The sequence below is a fragment of the Emydura macquarii genome, unplaced genomic scaffold (genome assembly GCF_026122565.2).
Source record: "Emydura macquarii macquarii isolate MOO-44397 ecotype Brisbane River unplaced genomic scaffold, CSIRO-AGI_Emac_v2 contig_561, whole genome shotgun sequence".
NCBI classification, from domain to species: domain Eukaryota; kingdom Metazoa; phylum Chordata; order Testudines; family Chelidae; genus Emydura; species Emydura macquarii.
In genome coordinates this window covers 5,328,225-5,349,307 of record NW_027130698.1, presented here as the reverse complement: position 1 = coordinate 5,349,307, position 21,083 = coordinate 5,328,225, and the positions used below count along the sequence as shown (strand labels likewise).

The 21,083-nt window shown below is 43.5% G+C and overlaps 1 protein-coding gene across 2 annotated transcripts in view; it reads left to right on the top strand.

Annotated features, from left to right (window-relative positions):
• Positions 1 to 8,135: 8,135 nt before the first annotated feature.
• The window catches only part of BEAN1 (brain expressed associated with NEDD4 1), a 106,605-nt gene continuing 93,657 nt past the window's right edge, over positions 8,136 to 21,083 (top strand). For both annotated transcript variants that reach the window (XM_067540105.1, XM_067540104.1), the window contains exons 1-2: positions 8,136 to 8,659; positions 9,862 to 9,936. In XM_067540105.1, the coding sequence (XP_067396206.1) occupies positions 8,626 to 8,659; positions 9,862 to 9,936 (109 nt within the window). In that variant the 5' untranslated portion in view covers positions 8,136 to 8,625. The remainder of the gene's footprint in view (positions 8,660 to 9,861; positions 9,937 to 21,083) is intronic.

Here is a 21,083-nt window from a genome sequence, read left to right as displayed (position 1 = left end):
GTCTCCTGAACTAATGTTAGAACAATTTCAGTCTTACTTCTGTGCTTCATTACTTCAGTTACTAGTCAGAATTTGGGCCATGGTATTACTTTAAAATAGCTTTTTATTGGTATTTTTATCTATATTATGAATTTTTTATATATATTTTTTTTCCTCCTGACAACTTTTCTGCCTGAAGATCTACATCATCAGGAAGAATACCTCTAGCAACTAATTTTTAAACCTGTAAGCATATTAATTTCACGTGTCCTGCAAATGTTGGTTGAAAATTTGTATACACTAATCGATAAACCAGGTTTTTAAAACTATCTACTCAAGCAAAAACAGGTGCAGTTCTCTTATTAATAATTCTACAGTATATGTTCAAGCTCAGTAGATATTTAGTATCATGCTGGGAATTCATGTGTCTTTAATTACAATCAAACCCATTGCTTGAAAATTGCCTAACAGCTGAAATTGTTTTGATTGCTGAAGACTATTTTCATCCTGAGATTTCTTGGAAATGTGTTCTAGAGAACCCTAAATAAACAGTAGAATTTAAAAAGCTAACACTTTGTACCAACTCTTCAGGAAATCCTAATCCATTCTACAACAGATCTCAAAATGCAAATGGATTCACTGTTACAAGTTAATTCTGTTTAAAAGACTACATTAAAAAAAATGGAAAGAGGGAGGGGGAAGGACATATCTAAAGGAAACACAACAGTACCACAAGCTCCCTGCCAAGAAACAAAAAAATTATATCACAAGCATGTTACTAGCTTGGGCTGAACTTATAAAAAGCTAGAAAATTCAGATAAAATCTCAGCCTGATTCTGCTCCCATTAAAGACATCATTCTTCACACACATGGTATTGTTCCCACATGAGACAAATCCTGCTCACTCTACTCACACAAGCAGACCCACTGAAGTCAATGGAACTACTCAATGAGTAAGGCAAACAGAACCTGACCTGTACATTACAACACATGCAGAAATTAAAGTCACCAAGGATCTGCTCCTGCTTCCACTGAAGTTGATAGCAAATATCCCATTGACTCCAGCATTTGTAAAGCAAATATTTACACGTCAGACACTATATTGCCATAGCTATAACATTGAAGGTTAGCTACACGTGAAACATGTTTATTTAGAAGAGAAAAGGGGTTTGTTTTTGGTTTTTTTTAATCTATCTTCTATCAAAGTCTTAGGTAACTTAAACCTGAATTGGAGGTTTAATTATCCTCCTGTACAGTTTGCAAGTCAAATGTATTTTACTTGTGAATGAGAACCAGAAAGTGAAACAAAGACCCTCGAAACACAAGTGAAATATGAAAAGCAAGCAAAAAGCAACAATATGGAAAAAGAAATCTGCAAAGTTCTGCAAGTTGTTCTCTCTCAAACTTGAGGCTCTGTAATCCACTTTCTGCTAACTCCAGTCATTCTGTAAGAACATGGGCCCTTGGAACAGATTTGTTTTATGGCTCCTCTCCTAGCTCTTTCCCTGCACTGGAGTCCTGTTTCCCAACCTGGCCCCCTATCTGGGCCTCTACTTGTTGGAGGGGTCCTGTCTGAGTCCCCAGCCAGCTTGTTTAATGGCTAGTTCAGCCTATGTTCCCAAGGTACCCTGTTGAATTCAGGATTCTGTTAGGGTCCCTACAGTATCCTGTCAGGGTTTGAGATTTAATTTGGGTCCCCATAACATCCCATCAAACCTGGACTCAGTTTGGGTCTCTACGGCACCCTGCTGAGCCTGGGACTCTGGCTGGGTCTGTATGGTACCCTATTCAGTTCTCTTTATCTGGGCCTAGGCCAATTCCTTCTTTAGGGCCGAGCATAGTTGCTTCTGCCCCTCAGCCCCCATGTGACTCTGAGCTAACTCTTGTTCAAAGACTCTAAGGTCAGAAGGGACCAATATGATCATCTAGTCTGACCTCCTGCACAATTCAGGCCACAGAACCTCACCCACCCACTCCTGTAATAAACCTCTAACATATGACTGAGTTATTAAAATCCTCAAATCATGGCTTAAAGACTTTAAGGGATTTGCATCGTCCAACTCTTGTTGGCACGTTTTAACCTGATCCCTCAGTCCTTTGGGAAAGTCACGATCTCCCTCTTGGTCTTCCTTTTCTTTCCTCACTCCAGCCCTCTTACGTCCTTCTCTAGTCAGCCCCGGATCCACCCAGTCCTGGGCTGCTGGTCTAGCCGTTGTTGTACAACAGCCGAGAAACCCACCCAGTCTTTCCCCAGAACTATGGGTCAAGGCAGGCCCTTGACCACCCCAACATGCAGTTGAGCGCTTCAATCCACAAACCTCCAGCTCAACTTCTGCAGTGGGACAGATGCAGGTCTCACGTGGATACATGAAACACGTGCTGGGAGGTATTGAACCAGGCTATTTACTCTCACCTGATCTTCCCGAACCAGAGTGTACCCACAATCCAAGTCTACAAGTCTCTTAGCTACCATTCCCCCCACTCTAAATGATACTACACATGGTGGATCACCCCTGACTTTTGGAGTGGACCCCCATTTGGTCCCACTGTAGTAACAGTTTAGGTAATCCATAATTGGACAATTCATTTTAATATGCCCAGACTGGCCACACCTGAAGCAAATCATGGGGCCCCCTAATCCCCTCCCAAGAGTATTTGCACTAGACTGTGGGGCTACCCAGGTCTCTTGTAGGTCCTGTGTGACCCCCTGTGTTTTTCTTTCTTTCTTGAAAGCTTCTCTGGGTCATCCCGTGGAGAGTTCCCCTCAGTTTACCATATTGCCCCAGCCACTTGTCTCCTTCAGCCTCACAGCAGGCTTCAGCTCACTCCACAGCTTCCCTCACTGAGGCTGGCTAGAAGGGCCTTACCCAGCTCTGCACTCCCCCCCAGGGTAGAACCTTTAGGAACGGCTCCAAGACGACCTGATCCAGGACTTTCTCCATTGAAATGGTCTCCAGGCAGAGCCACCGCATTGCAAAGTCCCATAATTTCTGGACTACTGCCAGTGGTCATGCCCTTGGTGGGAACGGTTCTACCCGCAACCTGTGTCTATAAGCCTCAGCAGTCAGCCCTAATCAATTCAGATGGCTGCCTTCAGCACCAGTTCACCTGCTTCTCACTTATCAGCCAGTAAGCCACCTGCACCTCGCCCATCAGGAACAGTGCTATGCAGGCTGCCCACATCAACTTCTCCCAGTTTGCTGCCTTTGCCATCCTCAAATGAGTTTCTCTGAGCTTCACCAGGCCCATAGCTAGCCATCCCCTAGCCCTATCACCAACTTTGTTACCGGATGTGGCATGGCCTAACTATTTCTGTATCAACTTACATTTGGAGTGGACTTCTTGCCACCTCTACTGCACAAGAAACTAGGTCTCCTGCTGTTTCTGTTCATTTTCCATCAATTGCATCTGCAGGGCCTGGGTCTGCTATTGCTGCTGCCACATACCAGCCACTTGCTGCTGCTGTCCTGCCACTAACAGGTGGATCACCTCCTCCATCTTTCCCCTTATTCTAGAGGTGGGCTGGAATCCCTCTTCTGCTACCACGTGTCAGCAGGCCAGGCTTCTCTCCAGCTCCAAAGCATGTGCTGCCACACGCAGTCTTTTGCAAGGAAGTTGATTTTCCTACAGAGGTTAGCAAGCAGAAAAAACAGTTTTAACTCTTTCCTTAGCCTCAGGGTCACCCTTCCCCGGGGTCTCTGGCGCTCCTACTCCTGGCAGCTTCCCAGTTTCAGTCAGCTCTACTCCCTTTCTAGAACAACAGCCACGGGGCTGCTTCCCTGACCACCTGCTCCAGAATGCAGCCAGCCACCACAGTAGCTGGAAAACACTCCCAAGTGGGTCTTTCCTCCCCAGGACACAGCCTGTCTCAGTCAGTCAGTCTCCATTTCCTAGTCAACTAGAGACATGGTTAAAATATTAATTTTATCTTACAAAAAAAGGACGCTCATTTCAAAAAGCACCCCATCTATGAATCATCACATTGCTACCATTCTTCAGCTTCAATTCAGCACTCAGCCACAGCAATCTAGAGGAAATTCTTAGTTGCAGAAGATGGTAACATGAAGACCCCTGTCATTTCTATAACCTGTACTAGCTGTGTACCTTAACCACGATGAAGTCCCTGGATAGAAGAAAAATGTAAGATCATCCAGAAATAAAATTAGCTGTTTTTAGCAAGGGTTTCTCACTCAATGCCTATTATTAGTACAAGGGGAAATAGTCACTGTAAATGTCACCCCTTCACAATTCCATTCATAGAGAACATCATGGTGATCCTAATGTGAATGCAGCTGCGTTTCCAACAGTCAATCAAGATCCATATTTCAAAAGATTAGGAAAACACACATTCTGGCATGACTAAAGGAAAACAAAATGGAAATACAAAATGTAAATTACAAGGAAGAGAGACTGTTTTGAAATACAGATGCTCCCTTTTTTGTGATATTAACAAGACATGCTAGTCTGAGTATAAACAAACCTTGGTAGCTGAAACTCAATGTTTTTGTCCTTACACTCCCTTTTCATATGAAAACTTAGCAATGTTCAACACAGCAAACTGAACTGTGTGATTCATTCATTTTCTGTGAGATTCTCTTTATAATTAAAAGTCTGTTTTGCCAAAACAAAAATATAAATTTAACTAAATATAAATGTTCCCCCAGGATAGCCCAGGAGATGCACATTATTGCTGATTTGCTGCACGAAGTGTGCAAATAAGAGTCTGACCTGAATTCAGCAGTATGTGCTGGTTTCATTCAGGTGCATCACTGACCCAGAAAACACACAATGGAATGTGGGAGAAAGTATTGTATGATCTCCTTAATCATTAAGAGGTCAGGAGCCATAAGCAAAATCTATACCACTTAATGTGTGCTCAGTGTCAGTGTTACAGACTGGCAGAAAAGTTATTTGTGTGCTGCGAAAGTGGTACAGTAGATTTTATTGGGTCATATTATACATTGTATGGTCTGACCTAGAAACAAAGCTGTGCTAAGTCAGAGTATATGCTGCCAAATGGAAGGGGTCTTTCATAAATAGATGTTCACATTTTTTTTAAAAAGTATTCAGCTCAATAAGGAACTGTCCCATGTCAACATTTTCTACAGCTTCTCCTTCACACAAAACTATTAATTCCGCTAAGTGACAGTGGTCTGCAGGCCTGGGGAGCAGGAACTCCACAATTCCAATCCTTGCTATGAATACTGATTTGCAGGGCTTTTGATAAGTGACATAGACCAAACTTACCAAACTTGGGTGCCTAAACTGACATCTAAATAACAGTGATTTGTTTCTCAGAAGCATAGAGCATCCACAGCTCTCAATACAGACAGGGCCCAAGATTTTCAAAGACAGAGGCTTGAGGCTAGGCAATCTGTTTTTCAGAAGTACTGAGCACCAAGTAGTTTTCTCTCTGAAGTTAAGGGGAGCAGCTGTATACTCTGCACTTTTAAAAATCAGCTTATTTAAGTGCCTAAATGTGGACTGAGAAGCCTAAACTTATGTCTCATACTTTTGAATAATCTTGGCAAGGGTTAGCATTTTCTGCAAGATAAAGTACTAATGCTGATGTCCTGGTTAACAGGGGTACATCACCAAAATTGGCATAGACACTTACCCAGAGTTGCTCTTGGAGTTTAAAGTGGATAAAATATTCTTAATATCTTGCCCTAAACTGTTGATTAGTTGTTTAACAGTGCACACTAACACTATACATTTTTGCCCCTGAGTTAACTATATTTTATTGCTAGATGAAGCTGTTCCTATATACTGCAGATAGTTTGTGAAACACTTTGGGATCCATCTGGATGAAAGACAGTTTGGATTTGTCTGCACTGCAGCTAGAATCATGACTCCTAGCCCAAGCAGACACTGCAACAAGGGCTAGCCACCTGAGTTTGGAACCGGGGGTCAGACAGGCTTGTACTTGGCCAGCTAACCCATGCTGCAATGTCCACACTGCTATTTTTAGCATGGCAGCTTGAACAGAACTACTGTGTGTCTGGCTATCTAGCCTCAAAGACATACTCCCAGCTGAAATGTAGACATATGCTTTTGAGCACACGCCATAATTTGTTACCTGTTCTGCCAAAACAGGATGCAAATCTCTATACAGCACAGTGTGAGGAAGATGTTACAAGATAGCAACTGACTATTTTCAAGGGTGAATTTTAGGATGGGGTATTTGGTGACATTATTATGTAATTGTATTACAGTAGCTCTTAGAGGCCCCAGCCTCATTGTGCTAGGCACTGTACATAGTACAGAAGAGACAGCATTATTTTCAAAGTGCCCTGTCCTGCGTGGTGCTGAAAGCCCTCAACATCCTGTGGAAATCAGTGAGTTGAGGCTATTCAGCATCTCACAGCCAGGATTTCTGGGAATTACACAAAACATATAGTGTCACCAAGACAAGTCACCGATGACAGAGAACAAAATATACTTCTGAAGGCCATGGAACAACCTGAAGTTCAACTGACCTTAGTATGTCATTGGTCACTAAAGGTAAAAAGAACCCTAGAGCAGCAGCAAGCTCTCCATCCAGTAAACAAGATCTCAAAATTCCCGAAGTTGGGACCATTTGCAGACTTCATTACAGCCCTAAAAACGCCACCACTGAACCAATGAGAAATGCAGATAGCTCAGCACTGAGCCTAAAGAAGTTGTTGAAAGATCAGGGAAGTTGTTCATAGAACTACAGAGCTAGTCAAAAGGAGAGGGGTGGAGGGGTAAGGCCTATCATTCAAGGTTAGGTCATTTCATCTATTCCCATTGCTGCTTACTCCCCTGAGTAAAGAATTCAGTGAAACTACCCATGCTAATAAGTACAACATATAGAGTAATAACTGTTTGCAGGCTCTGTAGACAGGTGTAACTGAGATCATAATTACTAATGCAGATGTGGAAGAGTTCCAGAGGGGTAGCCGTGTTAGTCTGTATACAGCAAAAACAACGAGAGTTCTGTAGCACTTTAAAGACTAACAAATGTAATTTCAGCAGGCATAAGCTTTCGTGGGCTTCAGCTCACTTCCTCAGATGCGGAAGTGAGCTGAAGCCCACGAAAGCTTATGCCTGCTGAAATTAAATTTGTTAGTCTTTAAAGTGCTACAGAACTCTCGTTGTTTTTAAATGCTGATGTGTTTACTACAGTATATATTCTAGAATGTATTACAGCCCCATTTTAAATGTCTCTTGCATTGAGGCTTCTGCAGCTTGCACTCGGAGACTTTTCCATGATCCAATAGATTTGACCATTCAAAAATGTTTTATTTAGTGGTTTTTCCCAGATATTCAGCCTAAATTGTTCTTCCTTAATTTAATCCAGTTACTCTCATATTCTCTTGCACCATCAAACCAATTCCTTTCCCTCTTTGATGGTTACTTATTTTCATACTTACTTCCCTTTTAGCTAATATTTAGTCACTACTAAATAACAAAGCAGTGCCAGTGTCTTCCCCGATGTTTATGCAGCACCTAGCACAGTGGATCCTGGTTGGAGTCATAACTGTTCAGGCTTCTAGGATGTCAATAAAGACATAAGAATGGCCATACTGGGTCAGACCAATGGTCCATCTAGCCCAGTATCCTGTGTTCTGACAATGGTCAATGCTAGATGCTTTGGAGGGAATGAACAGAAGAGGGCAAGTATCAAATGATCCATCCCCTGTTGTCCAGTCCCAGCTCCTGGCAGTCAGATTTAGGGACACCTGGAGCATAGGGTTGCATCCCTGACCATCTCGGCTAACAGCTGTTAATGCACCTATCCTCCAGGAACATGCCGAGTTTTTTCCTGAACCCAGTTATACTTTTGGCCTTCTCAGTATCCCCTGGCAAGAAGCACAGGTTGACTCTGCCTTGAGCACCTCCCTCAGAGCAAGAAGTTTCACCCAGTACTCCTCACTACCCGCTCCCCAAAGTGACAGTGAGAAGAGGAGGGAAGGAAAAACGGAATCACCGAGCGCGAAATGACTTCCCCGGCTGTTCTCAAAGTACCCTTGGCCCCAGGCTGGGCTCCGAGGGAGCGAGAGAAAGGACAAAAAGCCAGCACTAGAGGGGGCTAGTTTGACCCCCAGAGCATGGAGCCAAACTCTAAGAGGCGCCCCGGGAGCCTGGAGATTAGCTGCAAGAGGCGTTGCTGCTCCGCCTGCGCAGAGCCGCGGACCGGACCAGGAGACCTCGGCTCTGTCGCACGCCCCGCCTGGCTTCGGGCAAGTCGCTGCCCCCCTCCAGCCTCCGCGACGGCGCGGGGCTCTCGGCCAGCCGCGCCCAGCCCTCTCCGCGCGGCCCCGGCAGGACTGACGCTCCAGCGCCGCTGCGGCCGGGCGAGGGCTGGCAGCGAGCTCAGCTCCCCCGCTCTGCTGCTGGCGCCGCCCCGGCCACCGCCTCTCCCCCCCGTGCGCTGGGCGGGGGATGACAGCGATGGCCCCCGGCCACTGGGAAGGAGCCGCCGCTGGCTGGCCGCGGCCGGGCTGAGGTCACCCGCCGCCCGCCCCGCGCCCACGGGCGTCTGGTCCCTCCCGGCCCGCCCGCTGCTGCGGCTGCTCCGGCTCGCCCGACAGGAGAAGGCGGCAGGGAGCGTCACCGCCTGGGAGCCCCGCCGCCCATGAGCCGCCTGGGAGCCCCGCCAGCTGTCTGTCGCCGAGGCGCATGGAGAGCGCGGCCGCCGCCTGGGTGTGCTCGGGTAAGAAGAGGGCCGGGGGGGCTGTGGGCCGGAGCTGCCCCTCGCCCCCGCCCCGCGATTGGGGGGGGGGTCAGCGCCCTGCAGCGGCACCGCCAACCCCCAGGGTGAAACCCCAGCTCCCTGGAGCCCAATGCCCCTCGGCTGCGGAGGGAGGCAGGTAGCCCCGCATCGTGCTGTACGGGTTAGTGAAGGCTGGGGCAGTCTTGGGGCGCCGGGGGAGGGCGGAGAACCGCTAGGCGAAGGGGCGGGTGTGGCTCCTGCCACCCATCTTTTGGGTGCAGCATAAAGTGCGGCATCGGCGGGTAAAGGATTGATGGGAGAAACTTTAAGAGCTGTAACTCACCCCTCCACCCAAAAACAAACAAAACAAAAAAAGACAAACAGGAGCTATGCTTGATACAGGCTCGCTGCTCCGGAAGGGAAGGTTACCGGGAAAGACAGAGGCTGCTGCTCCTCGCCCCACTTATTAGATAAGGGGGCAAGATCAGAAATATTTACATGCTAGGGTCCTGGCACTGTTTTGGACCTATAGCATTAGAGTGTACAGAACCTTGTACAAATCATTCATTGTATCTAACTAAAAATCTAAGGGCTCATGTTTTATAGGATGTATGGATATATGTAACGAAATACAAAAGTCAGACTCCTACTGAAAAGACATGTGGTCATTTAGGCTACTTTGTAGGGATTTTGTTGCATTGCTAGGGTACATGTATATTTTATTTAAATGTCTAAATTTTTAAAGTAGGTTTAATAGTAACAATATCAGGAAGATGGGTATAAATTTCAGGATACATTTTACTATTCCCAGCCTAGTTTGGCACACTAACTTGCTTAATATCTTAAATACATTATTTTGCCTTATGGGGATAGGTGCCCATTTCAGTAATTGATTAAATGCTTAACAGTAATAATTAGCCTGTTTACATGACATTGTTTAAACATGGCTTTTTTGGATCCTTAAAGCATTGAAGTCTTGTATAATAGCACTTCCTAAAATAGGTTGATTGCTGGGAATTTTGAAGCAAACAACTCATTTTATTTAAACATTCACACTGCATCTGTTATAGATTCACAATCTGAAATATACAGCTCTGTCACTAGAGAGTGGGTGCACTTTAGCACCAACATATGTCATCAAGTGACATCTGGTTCCTAAACAAAACTGCTATTAAGGATTTTAATTTTATTTCCCTCCTTAGTTCTTTTTTTACATCTTCCTCTCATCGCTGGAAGCTCCATCCACATTGGAATAGGCAGCAATTATTCCAGTCTCTGTAAGTAATCTTTTTTTAAAACTGCTTTAATGGCATGCCTTGCAATCATGTACAGTTGTACAAATATTATATTTAAAGTCTTTCAGCAGATAAGGTATCAATTCAGTAAAGAGCTAATAGCTTTCTGTCTAAGAAAACAAGTGTGTTAACAGAACTGTGCCCTTTTTAAAAGTAAAATCTTGCAATTTTTACTCAGGCAAAACTCTCATTGAAGTTAGTGAGATTTGCCTGAGAATAAGGCCTGTGAAAATTTTAGATAAATAGTAGGAAAGAAGGCAAATATATCATCTTCAACCACAACAAAATAATTCCTTTTCTGACAACTGATTTGCAATCTGGCTAGATTAACATTAAACTGCCCATACTTTCAGAAATTCCACACCATTTTTGACAGTTATCATAGGAAGAGAAATGGCTACAGAATGACAATTGAAATTAATCAGAATTCAGGATGTGAAATGAGCCATTGCTGCTTTAATTTTTTCATTTTGTTTTGGAATTTTTTGTAGTCATTGCATGAAAAATCTTAATAGGGAATATAAAGTTTAAGGCTCTAGCATAGACCCCCTGAGCCTATTGACTTCAGTGGGAATCCAGACAGATGCAGGGTTCTGTGCTAGGTTCTGATGCTGGATCAGGACCCTACTAAGCAAAGAAATGTGAAGATAAAGACACGAAGGATGACTAAATTGCCAGGATGTCTTTGTGAACAAACATCAGAAGCACTGCTGAAATAATGTTTTATTATGGAAGAGTTACTCTGTGTACATTAAGAACTGTACTCTAGTCATGGTATCAATAATTTAAACTTCAGACCTAATCAGAGACAATGGGCAAATTCTGCTTTCAGTTACATAGGTGTAAATACAGATAAACTCCAGAGTCAGTGGAGCTACTCCACATTTGGGGCCTGGAAACACTACCAATCTTAAAAAGCTTGCTATCATGAACAATGAACCTCAGTTGGACTACACATAGCAGAAGAATTGTTCTTGTTAATGTTTGCAGGATTGGGCCCTGCTGCGACAGAGTATAGAATTTGACCCACAAAGCTGATTACTTGCCAAATCTAAAGAGATCAAACTGCCTGGCTTTCAGTTGTTCATTCTCTGAAAAGAAAATTTAATTAGCTATTTGCTATAACTTCAGTTTGGCTCAAAGCCTGAACTCCTAGCAAAAACATGATAGTCTAGGGCTCTAAAGCAAGTTAAAAAAAATCAGCAGATATTGACTAAATATTGCTAATTATATAGTAGTCAACCACCATCACCCAAACAAAACAAATTAATACATATTAAGTGAGAGAGGGCTTCCAACAATGGCCTTCCAAAAGATATGAACAACTGTAAAAACACCTTATTACAGCTACTCATGGCTGCCTAAGAAAACAGGATTGATAGTAGGAAGCCATCCAATCTCATGGGAAATCTGTTGCTATAAACTAGTTACAACATGTACTTGCGTCTGTAGTTTGAATAAATACTGTTATTTTCTAACCAATCTTTTTCGTTCACTTAACTGTGCATGAGATTCACAGTTCAAGTACATAGCACTAATCTACATATATGGTCCAGATCTGCTAAACCTTTAGGGTCCTTCTCAGAATACACACACTTTCCATCCATTCCTATCCACACATTCCTTGATATTCTCCCCCACAGAATTGATTTTTCATCCCATTCTCTCCCAAAGACTTTTCCTACTCCCCTGACAGGATTCCTTCATGTTCCCCGTCCTCTTCCCTCCAAATTCCATCTCCACCACTCCAGAGGAAATATGTATTTGTCTGAGCCTTGCTGCATTAGATCCCTGCATACTGGTGAGCCTTGATCCCAAAAAGCCATTAAAGTTACAGCAAAATGTGATACAGCAGGGTAGAAGGAATTAAAATTCCTGGCCATGCGTATCACAGAAGCCCATGCTGTGATGACTAAAAAATAAAACACATATGCACGAGTTTCAATAATGGCACTAGGAAATAAAACTCTTTACTAGAACTTAAAGAATAACTTTTGAATAGAATTTCCTACTTGTGAAAGTTGCTAGACTGGCAGTCCTGGAGACTGAAGTCCTCTCTATATCCATATAGCAAGAACAGCACTGATAGGGACAATACAGGCTTCTTCTCCACTCTCCTGTCAACCCCTTGCATAGGGGCAATTGTTGGCCAGGATAGGAAAAAGCACAGTCAGAGTACCTTGTGTCCCCACTGAATCTAGGCCAGCAGAAGCATTCTGTTGCAATAGAACCATTGGAGTAGCATATTTTTGAGAAGCCCAGGTGCTGTTCTGTCTTTAAGCCAACTTTGTTTCCCTCCCGTCCTTGCACAAAGGGTCAGGCACAGAGCAGCCATGCACAGTGTTTTCCCCCGCCACTTCCCCACATGTATTGGGAATTGTTTTTAATTATGATAATAGTTGTAATGAGAATTGTAAAACTCTTCTGTAGCTGACTCTCTCTGTTCTGTTATTTAATTAGAGATGGCCAAACCAGAAACTCAGACTGTGTCCAGTCCTGCATGATGTAATCTTTGCTACTCCCCCCTCCTGAGCAGGTGGGTGGGAGTGAGTAGAGCCTTGATTCCACCTCCTAACATACCCCCAAAAAATGATGAAACTTTTGTGCATGTGAGAAAATATTGATTTATCATAGCCAAAAAACTTCTGTTGGGAAAGTTCTCAGGTCCAGGATGCAATCTCTGGTCAAAAACAGTATAGGAGAACCAGCCTCCTTACCTCCAGAATAGCCAATAACTTGGTGGTCAGGACACTCAGAGGTAGGAGAATGGCAGAGCAGGAGTTTAGAGATTAGATTAAAATTCAGGAAATGAGATTAAAATAAATGTGTGAAGCGTTTGACTTGAATTGCATATTAATAGGGCTTGTGGAACACCCTATTTTTCTGTCAAATGAAAGTGTTTCCACAAAGAAACACTTGGATCCTGCCCAAAGTTTTAAGTTTTTCAGATGGAAAATTTTCATTGAAACTAGAAAGCTTTTGGTTTTTCCAATTAAAAAGTCAAAACTTTCTACTGGAAAAATTAGATGAAGATGGGGGGAAATCCCAACTAGCTCTACAAATGACTTTAAATAGTTTCAGCTCAGTCTGGAGCCATGAACCTCAGCTCCATGCTCATGATAGTTTGGTGAATATGGCCAAAGTTGTTCATACAACTAGGAAAGCAGGACACTCTTCCAAGATAGCTTTCCTCCCCTGAGAATCAGTGATTTCTTCATTTCCCAGTGTCTTCCCCCTTCCCCGGGGAAATATTTAGAAGCAGGCAAAAAAAAAATGAGTGCAGTTGTGCATCTAGTTTGCAGATGCAATTATTCAGCTTGTAAATGCAAGTCAGAAGGGCCAAAGTGAGGGGTAACTGTTTGTGTGTGTGTTTATCAGGATAAATGCATGCACAATTTAGGTAGGCAGGTGGTCAGGCCTAGTTTAAAAAAATTCTGATTCTTATCTTGAATTTGGCAGGTTTTAAAAAACTTGCTCTTACTTAAAAGAATTAGCTTAAAAAACATGAAGGGAAACATTCAGAAATTCTGTGGCTTTGTCCCTTGCTACATGAAAATGGAGCCAGAAAAGGGGAAGACCATTAAAAAATAGCTGCTGAGAATATTCTGCAGAATATCCTGCCCCTAATCCTACATATCCTTGAATAGACATTCAGGAGACCATTGCCACAGTGCTTCCACTTGAGTCCCCGCATGCACACAGCAGCAGCACAGCTGGCTTCAGGCTGTGTTGTCATTGACTACAGGGCTGCCAGCTGTGTTCTGTGAGTCCATGAAGAGGATGAAGGTTGAATAAGCATTAACTCATGAACCACCAAATTGTTTTCCCACATTACCAAAATAGTCACTCTGCAGCCACAACTGCAGGCTCAGCTTCTGCGCCTGACAAGTCCTGATTCTCCCCATCCCCTCCAGCTGCTGTGGGCCCCTAGCCAGAATAAAATTGGTGCTGTTCCCCTGCCCTGTCCAGGAATCAAGAAGCCTGAGACAAGTGAACATTTGCAGAGTCAGGAAGAGCATAGGCTTCTGCAAATCTGTGCACCGAAATAAGAATGCAGAATGGCTGGTGGAAGTGTATTGGTGATTGAAGCAGCAGATAGTTCCACCAGCACCACCCATTTCCAGCCTCCACCCACGCAAGGAACCCATGGAACTGTGCTGCAGGGCCTGCTCCCCTGACTGCCATGTGTATGTGTTCCCCAAATCCCTTTCAGCATGTGACTGTTTTGTTTGAGGCAGCTGCCAAAGAAGGGGATTTTGTACCTTTCTTCCTCACATGCTACCCCGCATTTCCCCAGTTTTGCTACCATTTGGACCCCTAAATATATAGCATGTTATAAGGGAGCATATGGCCCTTAATTACTCTGATTGGAACCGTGTGTATAAGTCAGGGGCATGGACAAACCTCAAAGTTAAACCCCAGCATTCACCCCTTTCCTCTACTAAATCATACCCTATTCATTATCATGCAGGCATTTCATTTTACAATGGCTTCAGATCATCCTACCTTATTCATATTCAGGATTATTTTTCCCCACCTTTGAATTTACATGACTAAAATCAGCTCTAGGAAGGTATCAATTTCTCACCCAGCCTGAGTGATTTATCATTGCACTGATTTGATTTTGGAGATGAGTCTGCCAAGTTCTTTTTATTTCTGCTGGTACAGGTGACTTGGTTTCACCAATTCCTTTTTCCCTACTGCATTTATTAGAATAGTGGAGAGCACAAGAGAAATCAGAATTCACTTTCCTCAGGCTGACACTGTTCCCAATGCAGGAAAGATTGGTCTTTGATGGGAGCAGGAGCAGGTCCACACAGCAAGGACTGAGATGCAGTGAGGACCAGGAGATGTCTAAGTTGCACAAGGCCTGATTTTCCACAGCTCTTGCACCTTGTCATTCTATTATTGTAGAAGGGCTGAGGTCCAGACTTCCAAAAATTTAGGCATCAATAGCTGCAGATAAGCACTTCCTGGTATTTACAAAAGCACCTTAGCAGTTTAAGTACTTCTATCCCATTCAAAGTCAGGGAGTTAGGTCCCTAACTCACTTAAATGTCTGGTAGGATTTACAAGAGTAAATAATCTGCATCTTTCGATATCTAAATACCTTTGGAAATCTGCCCTCAGGTTCTTAGATGAGTAAGAAGGCTCCAAATCCTGTGGAATTTTGCCCATTTATGTAAGTGGTGAACTTGTTCCCAAGATTTTACCCATGTCCTATTGCTTCCTGGAATCTCCCTGGGCACTTAAATAATGGAATTATTGAGGAATCTTCAGTCACCTACGATCTGTGTTAAGCTAAATGAGCTTCTGAACATTGTAGTCACACACTGGGATGGCTTTGGCTCTCTGTGCTGCTGGCTAGATAGCATGTTGTCAGAGCCAATGTCTTTTTTAATTTTAAGAGTCTTATCTTTTAATTGCTGCTAGTTGTACACACGACTCCTTTGTACCCTCTAATCACCATAATCAATGCTTCCCCTCCCCCCCCCCCACAACTTTAGACAAAAATTTTCCTTCATTTTAAAGAGAGATACATTACATGTTAAGTAATGGTCAAATATGGGCCATTTTATTATTCTTTACCTCCCCCATCTTAAAATGACAGCTGATCTTTAGTTTTGATTTGGCTGTGGGGGGAACAAACTCATTGCAAATAGCTTGTTCTGTGCGATAAAAATGTGAAGAGCAAAAAAATTGTAATTTTGTTTTTATTACCTGCAAGGTTGTCACTTTGAGTATTAGAGTAACACCTCAAGGACCCCATCAAGATAGGTGCCCCATTAGGCTATGATCTGTACAAACACAGAAGAGACATTCCTTGTCTCAATGAATGTATGATCTAAACAACTGGACACTAAGGGTGGGAAGGAAAAGATGCGGAGAAGAGACTTGCCCAAGGCCAGGCAGCAAGTCAGTGACAGCCAAGAACTAAGCCCAGTTCTCCAGGCTCCGAGGCTAGTGCCCTATCATAACTAGACCATGCTGCCTCCATGACTGTAACACCATCCCAATGCCAGAGGGGGTTTAGCAGTGAGTTTCAGCTGACCAAGCCAGTTCCATATACCGCAACTCACTAATGTCATAATCTGAATCAACTAGGTGTCATGTAAGGCATTATTAAAAAACTAAGACAATGTTGGATGATCACTGTAAAATGCACATTAGTATTATATGTGATGTCATGAATTCCTTCTGTATGATGTTACTAGAACATGTTTAAAACCAGGCAGCCTAGCCCACTCGAAGGTGATAAACAGATATGTCCTAGACAAAGGTATGATGGTTTACTTCAGTTTACATATTAGCAATAAATGCTATTGAGCTAAATCCTGGAGGTTATTCTGATCTGAAACTTGAGACAGAAAATTAACATGGCTCCTGCACCCCAGAGACACAGGATACTGAGGTCTCAGGAGGCCTTCCTGACTTGTAATATAAAGAAATCCCTATGGGGATATAAGGAACTGAGAGAGGTGCCATCTTTATCCTTCACTTTAGGAAGCAAAGGAACCAAGTGATTTCACTTATGTGATGGATCCTGGGCAAGCTGGCCAGTAAAAGCTGGAAAGGAGGCTGTGGGTGAGAGAAGCCATCTTGAACAAAGACTGCATCTTGCTAGATTAAGTTTTAATCTTTTGAAAGTGAAAAGATCTCTCTTTGCTTGTAACCATTTCTACCTTTGTCCTGCTTTTTGGTATCACTTAAGTTCCTTAACAAAAGGACATAAGTTATAAACCAACTCAGTGCTGTGCTGGAAGGGAAGGGTGTATTTGCCTCAGTTAAATTAAACTGTAACTTACTGACTCCTTAAAAGAGCAACAAACTTAATATTTGTGAATGAACAGTCATCGGAGCTGTGCATTGCAGAGAAACATCTGAGGAGCTCAGTGATTGAAGTTCACCGATTTTTACCTGCTAAGCAACATCTGGGCCAGGAGAGTTTGCTGGTGAGGAAGGCCCGCTGGTATGGCAGAAGCTGAGTCTGACCTCTAGCGAGGCTCACTTTTGCTGAGGCAGAGGATAACAGTGGCTCAGTTTTGCATGTCCCCAGCAGCATGTTACATGCCTAGAGAAGAGATCCTTTATAATGTAGCCACTATTTTCTTGGGGTCTTTCCTTCCATCTTGGTCAGATCTCATTTCCTACTTCATGAAAGAGACAGATTGGAACGGTGTTGTCTATGGGGACGTGCAAGCAGCCTCATGCCCACTCTCTGCAGGACCACAGGAAGGCCTCCCACAACAGTTCTGCTCTCCCCAAAGCAAAGGAAGTTGCTCACTCCCTGCTTCCCTGGGAGCAGAGCACTCCAAAGAGGATAGGGAAGAGGTGGGGTCATGCCCCCCCCCCCGCACCCACACACACACACACACACACACAGTCCATGGAGCTTGGCTAGCACACTTGGAGGAACAATGCATGGTACCGAGTGCATGTGGAACATCCCTGGAGACCATAGGAAAGGCAGGTATGCTTTCTTCAGCATTCCGCTGGGGCAGTGTGGCTCCACATTGCCCCCTATACTGGACTGTAACATAAATGTCGTTAATCCTTTCTGGTTTGAAAGGCTGCAGTCTCCCTGCCTCCATAGCAGTTTCTCAGGAGGAGGGACAATTGTTTTTCCATTTTCTTCTGTACACAGGATCCTGTGTTTTTGAAATACTCCTGTTTTTCAAATTCTATGGGACAAATTTTTTCTTCATTTCACTGGTGAAAATCTAGAATTCCCTTTTCACCCATGTGACGGCGAATAGAATCTGTTTAAGCGATGGACAAATTATCATACCAAATCTCTCCCAAGTACTTCAAAACAGGACAAGGTAACTACTGCCCTACCTCGCTGTCCAGTAATAAGGAGCATCCCCTCTAATTAGCATTGCAGTGAGCTGTGGTGAAGGGTTTGGAGGGCTTAGTATTCATCAATGGGATACGGTGCTTTCACAGCTAGGTCACTGGTTCAGACCCAGTCCATGTAGGAGACAACTTAAGGCAGTTGTTATATAATGGTTGCTCAATGTCCTGCAATAAGTGAGATGAGTTGGTGGTCTCAGTCCAATTCCTTGTGTAGTTACTGATTTATACCTTTTCTGGCAGCGTCAGTAGAGTTTTCAAGTGGGTAGAGGTAACCAATTGCTGTCTCACCCTTAGAGTTGGTCTGTCCCAGTCATGGGTAAGCCAGGATGACCTTTACAAAATTCATGAAGGGAAGGGACATCTGGGTAGTAAGGCACCGGTGATTATTGTTGCATTGCTCCCTGCAATTCCCCCAGGCTCTAATGTTTTGACAGGATGGGTGCATCCCCCAGAGTGATTGTAATCCAACTGTTTGACAATCTGCACTTGGAGACTAACGTCTCAGTAGTGGCAAAGGACATAGAGAGCCCTTCCATTCATTCACCCTGCTATTATTTTCATTTCAGCCACTGTTGGGTTAATGAGGTCTCCTGGAAAAGAGAACCTAGATTCCAGCTGTTGTCCTCACAGTTTCCAAGTCTACTCTAGTCATCCTGCCTGCAGGTTCTTAGCAGTTTTCCTATAATCTCTTTTGACTGTTTTGTTCCTACATTTCAGTCTGGATTGCCTATGTTATAAGAGTAAGATGTTATTCTTCTTTGCAGGGGTCAGAAAGCTCCAGGCACTGAGGAATCTGTACAGAAATACAGATTTCCCCTGACCCTGCAGGTTTGGAGGTTGGTTGGTTTTAAAATCCCTACAGGAAGGGCTGCTTCAGTGCTGAAACTGCATTTCAGCCCACCCAGTTAACAGTTTTATCAGAGGTGCTGGCAAGTTAATGCTGCATAGTTTAAGAAGTGGGGGGGACAGAAGTGGGGAGACAGACAGGTTTTATTCTTTTACCAGGGCTCAGTATTATCTCCAGCATACAGGATGAAGCAGCATAGAATCAGGATAAACCTAGGTAGGGCAATTTTACGCCATTATCTGCAGATCATGGTCGGTGTAGGGAATAGTAGCCAACAATGACTTCATGTCGTCATCTGCTGGAAGCAACAGGGAATTCTTCTGTTGAGTTTCAGTATAGAAAGTTCTTCAGGGGTTATGAGAGGATATGAAGATTGTGGGTCATATGAAGTTCAGAAAGTTCTTTGATGACTGAAATAGAGACTGGGACACTGGGAGCTGACAAAGCAAGCAACAGAGGATTTGAATAGGCATCCAAAGTGCTGTGGGTGAGGGACTGGATTAAAAGAAAAGCAAAGGAATGCTGTGAGAGGGGCCAGGAGTGACTTGAGAAGGAATGAGAATGGCACAGGAGATTCAGAAAAAGCAGGTCTACAATTATGAGTAGCAGTAGATTAACTGAGAACAGAGACATGAAAATAATGGATGGACTGCAGAGAAGGATACCAATAATAAAAAAAGTGAGCATGCGGAGCAGGGAGTCATGATGTAAAGGATAAAGGAGCTCATAACTATGAAAAATAGAGTAAGGGTGGACATGCTAACTCTAGCCTTCTCTTGTTTTCTTACCACCATGATTTGCATGCAGGGAGGGAACGTACACACCCAGTTTCATAGTGTGCAACTCAGTAACTGCTTTTCAAAGGGTTATCTATATAAAAAAAATCCAGAGAGATGTAGTGAGATTCTTATTCTGCAGTTGGGCACCAATTTGTAGGCCTTTAAGAATTTTTTTTGCTCCTTATGTGTCTGCCTGGTAGAATCTAAGTGACATTTCCTTTCCATTGTTTTTAACCACTGGATTTCTTATACCTCATTATCTACTTCTCATAATTATGCTGTTAGCATGGAAGTATGTATATATAATGAGGAAGAAGATGGGGCTCTCTTCTGAAGACTAACATGCTCTTTATATTGTACCTCCCTTTGTTTGTCAGAAGTCCCACACTGGGGATTCTTGGCATGCTGCTCCTTCTCCTGTTTTTTCAGTGAATACATTTCCACTGTTGGTGTGAATCCTATCACCTCTAATGAAATGCCTCACTAGTCTCAAGTACCATATGTGAGAAGTGCTGTAAGACAGTTCCCAAAGCATCTTATTTGTGTTTCTGCACATGATTTTCAAAGTAACTGGATTGTTAGTTGTGCTTGGAGAGTCATGAAAGGATGGGACGTTTGGTTCAGATAAGCACTTTAAAACTGGGATAATCCAGTCTCTCAAGTCTACCAAATTCAGCATAAGGGCAAGTTTCTTATGATTGCTCCAGTCAGACCAAAAATGCTAGAAGAGTTTTGGTGTTGCCTCCCCCAGACTAAACCAAGAAGTGCAGAGATGTGCAAAAATGTAAAAAGTTATGCATTAGAAGTCAGACTTTTTACAACATACACAGTAGCTCCCTGGGCTTCCTGTTTGATTTATTTAGAAAGGGTAAGGTTGCTTCTTGTTTTTGAATCCTGAATGAATCTCCACTTACATGATGGTAGACACTAAGGTTTGAAGCAGGGACCTCCAGAGCTAAAAGCTTCAACTACAGGGCCAGGTTCTTAAATGAAGAGCTGTAACAAATCTCTAACTTCTGTGAATTTGGAACAGAGGTGGACACTGACACACTGACTAGTGGTTTACATTAACACTTGACATTTAGTGCACAGTCCTAAAGCACTTAGGCTAAAAACTCTTATTGAGCTTTACTTCAGGAGTGGGTCCTTCAATCTTTACCTTTAGACTTTTAAGCACAGTTTGATATTGTGGGCCAAATTGCCCCTTTATTGTGATTTACTGTTTGGATTGTCATAGCAGCCAAAGCCCCCCAAGCAGGATCATGCTCCATTGCACTAGCTGCTGTACAAACACAGTTAGAGATAATCTAAGACACCCTTAGGAGGAGGAAAAAGTTCATTTAAAAAAGAAAAATCATTGCACAGAAATCCCACTTCAGGAACAGGAATTAGAGACCATGCAGAATGCACCAGGACTTCAGATTTACAAACCCATCCCATCCCCATGCATCAGCACAGAATGTCTTCCTTTCTATGCCCTGCCCCATCCCTCCTTCTGCAGGGAACATGGTCAGGCCTGTGGCCATGCTGACATGGACTCTACATCCTGCAACTGAGCACTGAACCTGCAGGCCAAGTGAGCATTAACTTGCATCCATAGTTCTATTGCTATCAGTCTATCGTAGGTATTGCTAGAGCATCCATCA